Source organism: Giraffa tippelskirchi, chromosome 9 (assembly GCF_054371585.1).
Source record: "Giraffa tippelskirchi isolate mGirTip1 chromosome 9, T2T-mGirTip1v1.2.pri, whole genome shotgun sequence".
Taxonomy (NCBI): domain Eukaryota; kingdom Metazoa; phylum Chordata; class Mammalia; order Artiodactyla; family Giraffidae; genus Giraffa; species Giraffa tippelskirchi.
The window spans coordinates 165,864,540-165,877,024 of NC_137283.1; the positions used below are offsets into that span (position 1 = coordinate 165,864,540).

Genomic DNA, 12,485 nt, shown 5'->3' on the forward strand with positions numbered 1-12,485 from the left:
CACCTGAGACAGAGGGTCCACACCCACCCTGAGGACAGCAGGCAGAGATGAGCCGAAGGCTGGACGCAGAGTCAGGAGTGTGTGTCCCCGGGGCCCCTGCGGAACTGAAGGCTGGACGCAGAGTCGGGAGTGTGTGTCCCCGGGGCCCCTGCGGAACTGAAGGCTGGACGCAGAGTCAGGAGTGTGTGTCCCCGGGGCCCCTGCGGAACCGAAGGCTGGACGCGGAGTCAGGAGTGTGTGTCCCCGGGGCCCCTGCGGAACTGAAGGCTGGACGCGGAGTCAGGAGTGTGTGTCCCCGGGGCCCCTGCGGAACCGAAGGCTGGACGCGGAGTCAGGAGTGTGTGTCCCCGGGGCCCCTGCAGAACCGAAGGCTGGATGCGGAGTCGGGGCTTTGTGTTTTAGCAGCAGGCTGGGGGTGCAGGGCTCTTGGAGGGGCAGGAGTGGACCGGGGCCGAGGCTGACTGGGAGCTGGACTCACACCTACATCCTCTGGAGGTTTGGGTTCGTGGCATTAACCCCCTTCTGGGATTTTATATTCGAGTCAGTCTGGGAACACAGGAACCTGAGACCCAGGGACCTGTCCGGACCCTCCGGCAGGAGTCAGGTCGCCCTGCTTCTCTCTTTCCTGTACTTTCAAAGGCCCCATAAAGTCAAGTTCTGTCTGACCACGTGTGAAGGACCGATTTCAACCAAATGCTGTCTGCTCTGACCTTCCAAAACAGCACAAGCATCCTGTTCTCATCGCTGGGGGCGGGGGCACTCTTTTCTCCCACCTTACAGAGCTTAAGGGGACTTCCCTGGTGGCTTAGATGGTAAAGAATCGCCTGCAATGCAGGAGACCCGGGTGTGATCCCTGGGTTGGGCAGACCCCCTGGAGAATGGAATGGCAACACACGCCAGCATTCTTGCCTGGAGAATCCCAGGGAAAGAGGAGCCTGTTGGGCACAGTCCATGGGGTCGCGAGAGTCGGACACGACTGAGCGACTAACACACTCTACGGAGCGTCAAGAGTCGATTTGCATGAGTGAGGGTTACTCACACGCACATCTCCCGCCTTCCAGGCCGCAGTTTCTTTGAAAGCAGACGTCATTTTTGTAATAATTCAGCCTGACTTTCAACTGCAGGAAGCAAAATTCTGTACATTTCTCCTTAATACTCATGGGAATAAAGGAATTGTGTGAAATTAGTTGCATATGAAGATTAAGAGTTTTCTAAGGCAATGTCCACCAGCCCTCATAAATTTATATTGTTAAAAATAGCTTCCATTTAATGAATTTAGCATATGCTAAGAAATCAATATACATTATATTATTTAATCCTTATAACAAAATCTTTATATGCAAAAGGTTAAAATATCTTCTTTTATGAAATGGAAACAGAGAGGAAGATATCAGTCAAAACAGCAACATATTACTTTTCAAAATGAAATAACTTCTCTGAAAATATGACAAAATCTGGTTAGCTAAGTTTAAAAGAATTGTCTTTACCACTATTTTAAAGCCAAGGCTTTATTTTTACGTTATAAGTAAAAGAGTATCAAAACACCAAAATTATACTTTGCATTTTCAACTTAAACAGTTTTGGGGAACCAAACTGAAGAAACACCTTATGCTGATCTCTAACATACCAACTTTCAATCAAGTTTTTATGGCTGTATGATAAACTTCAGAAAGAAATAAAGATTAGAACATGCAAAAAAGAAAATAGGATTTATAATGGATTTATAATGGAAAAGATATGTGAGTCTATTATCAAATCCATTGAAAAGCCCAGAACTCTACCAGGTCTAATAATCAATCTGGCAGATCTTACTTTGAAATGAGCAGCGTGAGACCACAGTTCCCAAACGCAAACCGCACTCCTGCCGTGCAGGACACGGCCCCACAGCCCTCCCAGGACCGCGCCGGCAGGGGGCGCCACCACGCCGCACGGACTCACGCCTGCGCTGGGTCCGAGGCTGCTACGTCCGCAGCGCCACGTCACTGCGCTCTTCAGAGGGCGCCTTCATTCATCTGGGGGAACCTACTGCACAGTGTTTAAAATATTCTTGCTCTGTTTTTTATGCAGTTAAGATTGTTCCCAAAAAAAGATGCAGAAAAATAATCTTTTCTTCAATAACTCTCAGCAAGCTGAAAACATCACAAAAACCAAAAAAGCCTCCTCTTAATTGTAAATGTCCTCCTTAATGAACCCCCAAGGGTAAACTGGGGGAAACGTCCAGGTAGGACCCAGTCTGAGCCTCAAGGCGCCCGTCCACGACCAGGTGCCCCCCCCCCCGGGAGGAGCGGACGCTTGCCGCCCCGGGGAGGCAGCTCCCCCCTTCCTTGGCCCCCAGCCGCTGCCCACCAAGGCCAGGAGCCGGGACTCTGGCCACGGTCGAGTGGACGGGCCGTCCAGACGGACCTCCCAGGACTTGGACGCGGGGCCTCAGGCCACTGCCCCTCACATCGGGGGTCTCCCACTGCCCCCAACACAGTCTGACTCTGGGTCCAGCACCCCCGGCTCCCGCTCCCCCAGGACAACACCAAAGTCCATTGGTGAGAATTCAGCTCCACAGCCCTGGATCTGTGGCCTCCTCCCACTCAGCCACTTACATAACCTCACCAACTATCAGACCACACACGCCGTCACACGGAAACTTAAACCTGAATAACATCTTAAAACTGTGGATAAGAGAGTCTTCTTTGAGCAATATAGAAAGACTTCACTACAAAAGGAGAATATCCTTGAACCATAATGCATATTTCTTCACGCATTATAAAGTAAACCCTTAATTTGGAAAGCAATTCCAAATCTATCAAAAATCAAAGTTGTAGTCCTGAAAAAAAAGTTCTGTTCACAAGTCTCTTGGTTGTTCTTTTGGGCAACAAAGCATCTTTTGAACTAAACTGTGAGACCATGAATCCATCAGAATGGCCACTTCCTCAGTCCCTGACCTTCAACACCCAGTTGTGTGTTATTTTGAACTCTTCCTCTGTTGAGACAGACCAGCTGCACCCTACAGAGAGACCTGCAAATCCACAAAGCCTGATTCACATCCCTGCAGAATCTACCCAGCACTGGAAACGCCCAAAACCACAGCCAAGTGGTAAATGAAAATGGGACCATTTTCATTTGAAAGTGGTAAAATTAAAAACTGAGACTACAAAATCATCAAAGACAAAGGTACAAACATCCACATTTGACACAGCATCCAAATGCCTTCTAACATCAAACATTAAGGCTTACAATAGCTTCATGACCAATAAAAATCACTGTTGCTTTTGGCAGCAAACTGCTATCAGATTGCATCGTAAGTTTGTTAAACACTCAAACGCCAAGTTTACAAAGGCTGTGCGCTGTCAGAAGCTCACTCACTTTATTCTGACAGATCTGGTGGATGGGCCGAGAATGGGCTCCCGTGATGACGGCCGCACTGCAGCCCACGTTGAGGTCGAAAATCTCCAAGGTCCGGTTCCGCCCAGCAGCAAGCACGAGGTCTGGGGCTCGGTTAGGGAACTTCTCTCGGCAGAAGGTTGCACGGACAGATGACCAGCTATGATCTCCTAAGGCTCCACAGGACAGTCCTGACCACAACTCACTCCCCACCTGATCCCGGGTGCCTGGCCAGAGCTGCTGGGAGGATGAGGAGGCCAGGCATGTGGATTTCCATGCCGGAGGCGTAGGTCCACTGAGAGTTAAGCGAGGTTTGAGATGTCAGGAAACACCCAAATCAAGAGGCGGAATGGCCGTCCTGCATGTAGGCACCGAGCTCAAAGACGGGTCTGAGCCAGAGATTAGACGGGGCTGCCGTGGAGGTGAACCACGCCCCCACCAGGCCAGGCTGCCTGCATGGAGGACAAGCCTTGAACACAGCACATGGCAAGGACGCTTCATCCACGTGGCCAGGAGGGACAGTGGTTAAGACTCCATGCTTCCACTGCAGGGGTCATGGGTTCAATCCCAGGTCAGGGAACTAAGCTCTCACCTGCCATGTGGTGTGGCCAAAAAAAAAAATGTATATGCACTAGAAAAGTACAGAATAGAAAAAGTACTAGACCTAATAATAAACCCAATGCTAAAGCCAAAATACTCAGGGATCCTCACTCAAGGACAGAATAATCAGAACAACACATTTCTGCTAAGGGTTTTTGTGTTTTTAGCAAAAGGTTCTAGCGTAAAAAAAATTACGTTTCTAACTAAAATATACTAGAACCTCTAATACCCTGTATCAGTCCTTCTGTAATTTCAAGAATAAAACTTTTCAGAAGACTCTGACTTAGACCTTTGCATAAGTCTATAAGATGACTCCCTAAAGATCAGAGCTTTGTTTCTAGGTAAATTAAAGTCAATGCTCTTTAATTTAAAATGATGATGCAACCACAAAAACTCAAAACTGAACATTGTGGGATCAATTTGCTGTTCAAGAGCACTGCTGTAACTGTGCCATCTTCCACATGAGTGGCGTACACCATTCAGTTCATCAAAGGATGCACATGGTAAGTGTAGCCGTGTCCTGTTTAAATGCGCTAAATTACTGTTACTCAAGAAGCGAGCAGACCAGAAGCCTCAGGTCATGTCACTCTGCTCTACGACACAGGCTCCCTGCGTCCAGCTTTCCTTTCCCTCCAGGGCTCTTTTCATTCTTGAGATGAAGCCACTACACGAAGGCCCCTGAGCTCCACGAGGTCCGAGCGCTTAGCCCGTGCCTGGAGCCTGGACCCTCAGCACAAGCCTCTGCCGGAAGGATGATGGTCAGGAGGTGAAAACATCGGACGCACAGCAGGAGAAAGGATACAGGAGTGGAAATCGTTCACTGCGGACAAGCTGGCGATCTCCGTGGCGTCGGTCGTGAGGAGCCTGCACACGGGCGTGCACCAGCTCTTCTGCCTGTACCTGCGAGAGGGTGGAGGACGGTCTACCCCCTTGTTCCCCTTTTGCCACAACCCAAGATTCTACCTTCAAAACTTGAAAACAAAAGTTTTCATGTCAATATTAACAACCATATTTCATTAATAAATATTAATAATAAATAAATTGTATTAGGTAGCAAGTTGACTACCCAAGTTATCCTTTAGGTAACTCTAGCTTTTCCTTTAGTAAAACTTCATGAAAAAAAATCACTATATATATAGCCAAGTGGAATTCATCCCTATCTATGAGAAAACAAATTTTTCTCCTAATTTTAAAATAATTGTGTATGCTTAGCAAGACTCTACAGATTAAACCCGGGTCTCCAGCATTACAGGCAGATTCTTTACAATCTGAGCCACCAGGGAAGCCCTACACACTTAAGATGCCCAATGAGCTATAAGCTATTTGTTGTTGTTGTTCAGTTGCTCAGTGGTGTCTGACTCTTTGTGACCCCATGGACTGCAGCACCCCAGGCCTCCCTGTCCCTCACCATCTCCTGAAATTTGCCCAAGTTCATGTCCATTGCATCGGTGATGCCATCCAACCACCTCATCCTCTGATGCCCTCTTCTCCTTCTGCCCTCAATCTTTCCCAGCATTAGAGACTTTTCCAATGAGTCAGCTATTCACATCAGGTGGCCAAAATACTGGAGCTTCAGCTTCAGCATCAGTCCTTCCAACGAATACTCAGGGTTGATTTCCCTTCAGGTTGACTGGTTGGATCTCCTTGCAGCCCAAGGGGCTTTCAGGGTCTTCTCCAGCACCACAGTTCGAAGGCATCAATTCTTTGGCACTGTGCCCTCTTTATGGTCCACTCTCACATCCACACATGACTACTGAAAAAACCATGACTTTGACTAGACAAACCTTTGTTGGCGAAGTGATGTACAGGTGGGCAATGGCCAAAGCCTTTAGGGCTCAGTGTCCAAACCTCTCAGACACTTGAGGTGTGGATGAGACTTGGTGTCGGCCCATCCTGTCCACAGGGAGGTAACTGCTGGGCAGGGGTCTGATGCCCAGAGCCAGGCACAGAGTGGCGCCCAGAGGGGTGACTCGGAGTGCAGGGACAGGCCTCACGTCCCGGGAGGAAAGGCACATGCAGACTCAGGGGACAGGCCAGGCCAAGTCTTGGGGAAGCTTGGGAATGAGGCTTAGTGATCAGCAGAGATTTCATAAACCCCTGTGTGTCCTGCTGAGAGACGGCCCAAAGCCACACAGCAGGACGGCTAGAGAGGTGATAGCAGCAACTTAATGTGGACAGAACAGCCCAGCAAAGGGGGTGCAGACACCCCTGCAGTGGGGGAGGGCCGGGAGTGCCTCACGGATAAGTGCAGGTGTTCCTGACCCAACCCCACACCTGCCCAGGGTGCAGGAGTCCCCAGTGCTGGAAGCTGGCATGTGCCCATCAAGGTGAGCCTGCCAGCACCACGGGGACTCTGGGTCAGAGATGAGGGAAGTGGGAAGGGGCCAAGACAAGAGGCAAACAGCTTGTCCATGAGACCAGCCCCACCCAACACCCAGGGTGCTCCTGGGGCCCTGAGACATGCAGGCTTAAACAGGTCTCCCTTTCATCTTGCCATGAGAAACACAGATGTGATGCCTGGAGCTACAGCAGCCACCTTGCTCTGCAGAGTGACAAGCAGTGGGACAGAGCCACCCAGAAGAGGGTGGTGGGCAGCACCTGATGGAAACACCAACATCACGGTGTGAACACAGTGAGCGGCTGGTCGGCTACAGGAAGGAAGCTGGTGGATGGGCCCCTGCTCTGCAGGATGCAGGACAGGGGTGACTGTTGGCACCGCCTTCAGAGAAGTGCGAGCCCACCACCACACTGCTGGGCACCACATACGCCCCCTGTGGGGTAGCCGGAGAAGAGAGTCCAGAAACACCCACCTGGCCCACCGCCAGATGCGCGCAGAAGCTCAGGGCAGCCCCACTGGAGCAAACGAGGCGTCTGTATGTGGGAACCAGGAAGAGCTGCGGCCGCCTCCTGTCGCCCGACAAATCCCCACAGGTAAACCCAGAGAGCAGCCGTGCTCGTGAGCATGGTCGCGTTCAAAGGTGTGTCACACGTGAACCGCCCATCAAACCGCACGGACACCTGGATGGGCAGCAACTACAGACCAGGCACAGGACGCGAGCACGTGGGTCTCAGGAAGGGGAAGAGGGGGCGGGGCTCAGAGGGGAGGCCTCGGCTCTCTCTGCAGGTCTCATTTGCTTAAAGACAGCCAAGCATCAGTGTCTGCCAGCGTCAGGTGTGCCCGGCGGGTGTGTAGCAGACCTCATGCCTCTGTGGGTGCATATGAAACGTTCCGTGCACGCATGCTCAGTCGCCCAGTCATATCAGACCCTTTGATACCCCGTGGACTGTAGCCCACCAGGCTCCTCTGTTCGTGGAATTTTTCAGGCAAGAATACTGGAGTGAGTAGCTATTTCCTTCTCCAGGAAATCTTCCCAACCCATGGATGGAATTCCTACCTGCTGCACCGGCAGGCTGACTCTTTACCACTGCACCACCTCAACTTACTATAAATAGTAACAGTCTCACATACAGAATGTGTTAATCATGTTGCTGAACCAGGGCGACAGCCCCCTTTCCTGAGCCCCGGCCACTAGTGAGTGCCCCGAGGCCCAGGCCCAGCCCCCAGGGAAGCTCTACATGCGGAGAAGGGACTTCTGGTCACAGGAGGGTGTGATCACCTCTTGGACCACGTTACTTTATTTACACCCAACACGCTGTTGAGATGCAGCGTCCCCGACCGCAGGGGGTGCTACCTCCGTAAGTCGTCCTTGCTGGTGTCGATGTGATGCTTGAGCAGCTGGACCTCAGGGCCAGAGGACGACAAAATAAATGCATCGATGTAGTAAAACTGGGCCGACTGGACAGGCTTAGGGAACGTGTCTTTGTCCTGCAGTGCAAATCCGTCATCATCACTAATGAATAAGTGTCAGTAAAAACTCTACTGCTGTAAACATGAAACCCTCTCATCCTAACACAACCATCCACTTATTCTAAATGTACAGGATGCGTCTTGTTAGAACCAATGTGCAACCTTTGGCTCTTCTTCCTGACTCTCTAAACGATGCTACATATTTAAAATTTTACTGTAATGAGTGTTTGGAATTCCGGCCGTTTAAAAACTCTACAGTGAAAGAAAACTTGCACCTGACAGCACACGCTGAAGCCAAAGTTCTACACCTGCTTTAAGCCCAGCTCTGAGGGGTCTGCTCCCCCGATGACAGGGCACAGCCCATGCAGGGTGCAGAAGGCGACAGGACTCCGGGCCCCAAAGCCAATCCCGTCTCTCCCCACGGCCTCCGAGGCCCGCCCGCCGTCCTGGGAGTGACCAGCCTCCCTTGAGCAGTGCCCCAGGACTCAGTCCCCTTTTACAAGACTCACAGGATGGGTGCTAACAGCGTCCTTGAAACCGCTTCCTGCCAGCGAGGAGCCTGGTGACTCACAGCCATGTCGCCTGTCACCCCCCTACCCGCGTTCCTGACTGCCTCCCCTCTCTTTCCAAACGATCCCCCATGAGGTCACCAAAATAAGACATCTTTCTCCCCAAAACACACTCCCCCCACATAGTGTCCTGTGGGCGTTATTACCACCTCTACTATAGAATCATGTTTATTTTTATATTTAAATTGTCCCCATACTTTACTATTGTTCTGCCATTTTCAGACCGTACAGGTGTAAGGCTTATTTACCTGTGTGCACGTGCACACGTGTGCACGTGTGTGCTCTGCGTGTTTGCGTGTCACATGTGCGTGTAAACACACTGTGCTGCCGGGTGGGGCAGGACATTGGGCAGGAGAAGCTGGGAGGGGCCCCCGACCGCCCGCCGTCTGCGCCCCGGGTCCCCCGTTACCAGACGCAGTGCCGGCTGCAGGCTGCGCACGGACCACACGCGCAGCGTCCCGTCCTGGGAGGCGGACAGCACCCAGCGGCCGTCGTGGCTCCAGCACACGCTGCCCACTGCCCCATCATGACCTGAGGGCAGAACAGGAAGAGCGGTCCCTGAGCCTCCCCAGAGCAGCCGACCCGCCGTGTCCAGAAGGGAGTGACCCCGCGAACGGAGGCGTCTCCCAGCCAAGCGCCCCAGCGAGCCGACGCCCAAGCAGGTGGGCCTTGCTTCATCTAAAGGCCAAAGACAGTCTGCGAAGAAGGTGTTAGACGATGACATTGGCCGACGATTACAGTGTCTGAGCAATCAGACCTGCAGATAATGGACCGCTTATCACTTAGCCCGTCCCCTCCTTTCCGGGGGAATAAGCGGGTGCTCAGGAAGGGAGAGGAAACACTGCCCAGATCAGGTGGTAACACCAGGGGCAACACCACGGCCGCTCGTGGGGGGTCCCCGGCCCCTGCCGGCCCCGCATTGGCTGCCGGCTGGTCTGCTTGGTCCTGATGAAGCGTCAGGACCCACTGCAGCTTCTGTCTCGGCCCCTCCGACTCTCCCCACCCACTAGCCAGCCCTGCCCTCTCTGCTTGGTGTCAGCCACCTCTGGCTCTGAACCCACACACGACCTGATTTTTGGACCCGCTTTGTCCTCACAACCCCTTAGAAAGGCCATCGCGGCCGGAAGGCAACCTTAGAATCACCCAGGACCGCGCCCACGGCCACTGAGAAGCGGAGGAGCCTGTACAGGGAAGGGTTCTCGGAGGTGGATACTTGGAGTTTGGGAAGAGAAAACCGTGGTCCTGCAAGAGGAGATTCAGAACCAAGAGGGCTGGGCCGGGCTGTCCGCGGGCCACGGTGCACGCACGCGGGTGAGAAAACCAGTGACGCCTCCCGTGCTGAGCAAGGCTGCACCTCTGAGCCCCACGCCGTCCCGGGGCAGGCTCCACGGACCTCCCCAGGGCCCGCGATCCAGCGTCTCGGACTTCCAGTATCGGAAGCTTTGTGACAAACTGCAGAGAAAGAACAGTGGACGAGGGGACACTCTTGTCTCGGCAAGCTCACCCCAGATGCCAGTGCGCACCCGGGGATCAGCGTGTGAACTACACTCGGGAACCTGAGATGGGACAGAGAGGTGTAGCATCACCGCATCACCCTGGTCAGAGAGCCCACAGGAAGAAAGGGGGACACCATCCTGGGAGGATGGACAAGCGTAAACAGGACCTGGAGAAAACGGAGAGCCAGGACCGACCGAGCGGAGAAACACCAGAAATGGCTTTGCTGCCCTCTGCTGCAGGCTCCCGGGAGCTACAGCGAAGGCACCGTCTTGTCCCCAAGTCCGCGTGGACAGGCGGGAGCTGGACACGCCGAGCTCCACACACACACCAGCTCACGCCGAGCAGCTCCCCTCCCTCCTGCCTCAAACGAGGCTGCTTGGGCGCCACCACCTCCCCAGGCGGCAAGAGGCCTCAAGGCCACGTGAAGCGGATTCAGCAGGGCTCCCTCCCCTCGCCCACGCGGAGCGGACCCCTGCCTCCGGTCCCCCCACACCCCCACAGCTGACGAGCACCGCCCCTCCCCAGGAGCAGATCGGTAAGGAGGCTGCCCGCTCCTTCCCGAGGACGACTCCCAGTGACCACAGGACCCCAACTGGACCCTCTCCTCCAAGCTCCGCCTTGGACACCGGACGCGCCAGGACCCCGAGGCCTGTGCAGACACTGGCCTCAGGGTGAGCGCTGACACCCCCGGCCCTGCTGAGCCACGTGCCCCCGGGACCCCACCAGGCCCCCCTTTCTCAGTGTCTTCCCCCCACAGCCCCAGCAGACGGCTGCCGCCTCTGATGACCCACGGCCCCAGGTGCGGAGAGTGCGCACTCGAGAAAAAGAGCAACAGGACACACAGCCCCGACCTCAGCCCTCCCCCAGGACACACAGGCCTGAGCCCAGCCCTCCCCCAGGACACACAGCCCTGACCCCACCCCCAGGACACACAGCCCCGAGCCCAGCCCTCCCCCAGGACACACAGCCCTGAGCCCAGCCCTCCCCCAGGACGCACAGCCCTGACCCCACCCCCAGGGCACACAGCCCCGACCCCAGCCCTCCCCCAGGACACACAGCCCCGACCCCACCCCCAGGACACACAGCCCTGACCCCACCCCCAGGACACACAGCCCTGAGCCCAGCCCTCCCCCAGGACACACAGCCCCGACTCCAGCCCTCCCCCAGGACGCACAGCCCTGACCCTCCCCCAGGACACACAGCCCCGACCCCAGCCCTCCCCCAGGACGCACAGCCCTGACCCTCCCCCAGGACACACAGCCCTGACCCTCCCCCAGGACACACAGCCCCGAGCCCAGCCCTCCCCCAGGACGCACAGCCCCGACCCCAGCCCTCCCCCAGGATGCACAGCCCCGACCCCAGCCCTCCCCCAGGACCACAAGGGCAGGAGCAATGGTGGAGGTCGGGGACCAGTCTACAGGCACCCACCAACAGGAAGGACCCTGGACGGGGGCCAGTGGGCAGCCCTCGGACAGACGCAGACCTCAAGAGACGGCAGCAGGAGTGGCAGGCTCAGTGTCACTCCTTCATACGACTTCGCGTGTCCACAACCCCACCGCACTGAATGAAATCTGAAGCGACTGACCCCAGGGTTTAGCTGCTACGCCCCTTGCCCTCCACCCGACATGAGGGGTGGTCCTCCCGGGCCGCACTCAGACCCTTCCAGCCGTGCCCACCAGTCCGCCCTGTGCCAGGTGCACCCTCAGGGGAGGGACGGCACCGGGCCCCCCGGCTTCCCTGCATGGCCACGTTGGACGGGAAACACTCTCAAGTCTGAAGCATGAACACAGACCCTGCCAGTGAACGACACCCCACTGGGATCCATGGTCGTCACACTGGGATGCATCACCAGCTTGTGCTCTCAGAAGCGGAGGCCTCCAAGAGGGGATTTAACTGAGCATCTAATACTGCCAATCAATCAAAACCAAAATACCCAGAATGTACTTCGCTTAGGTGATGATGGGAACAAAGACACGTATCTTTCTGCCTCTGGGTGATCATCGAGAGGCTACTCATATTTTCAAGGCTGACTTGTCTGGCCATTAACCACCCTCGTGCACAGACGAAAACCTCCATCTGACACAGGAGAGGCAGGTGATAAGGATGCTCTTCCACAAAATGGAAATAGAGCACGCTCTTCAAAGGCGAGCGGGAACAGCCACTGCACTGTCTTAATTCAGCAAGCAGAAGCCCTTTTCCAACAATAAAATGCACAGAGACACGTGCACAACCAACATACCACCATGGACACCACGTGGCGGCTGCTGGGGAGTGAGCCGTGGGCCTCCAGAGAGCACCCCCTCCCTGCACGGTGTAAGCCCCCGAGTCATGGGTGCCCTGGAGCCCCGCGGGCTGGGGGTGAGGAGGAGAGAGGCTGTGGGAAGCGCTCCTGGGAAGGGCAGCTTCCCCCCCACCATGCAGGCCTCCACTCTGCCCAGGGGTGCAGATGCTGGGAGGAGCCAGTCCCGGGCCTGGGGAGGGGCTGAGGCCCCCTCTCCTCTGCTGCTGGGTGGCAGGGCAGGCCCCCCCCCTCCAGGCCCCGGCCATGGCCCCCAGCCCCTCCTCTCTAGTTCACAGAAACAGACGTACTAGTGAAAGATGTTCTGTGTTTTAGCTGTTATTAAGGTGCCTGCCAA

The 12,485-nt window shown here is 55.0% G+C and overlaps 1 protein-coding gene across 29 annotated transcripts in view; it reads right to left on the bottom strand.

Moving 5' to 3' along the window:
- WDR27 (WD repeat domain 27) overlaps nucleotides 1-12,485 on the bottom strand; it is a 144,624-nt gene that overhangs the window by 91,956 nt on the left and 40,183 nt on the right. For all 29 annotated transcript variants that reach the window (XM_081529678.1, XM_081529656.1, XM_081529668.1 and 26 more), the window contains 4 exons: nucleotides 8,762-8,883; nucleotides 7,668-7,801; nucleotides 4,778-4,875; nucleotides 3,358-3,479 (listed from right to left, as the gene is read on the bottom strand). In XM_081529678.1, the coding sequence (XP_081385804.1) occupies nucleotides 3,358-3,479; nucleotides 4,778-4,875; nucleotides 7,668-7,801; nucleotides 8,762-8,883 (476 nt within the window). The remainder of the gene's footprint in view (nucleotides 1-3,357; nucleotides 3,480-4,777; nucleotides 4,876-7,667; nucleotides 7,802-8,761; nucleotides 8,884-12,485) is intronic.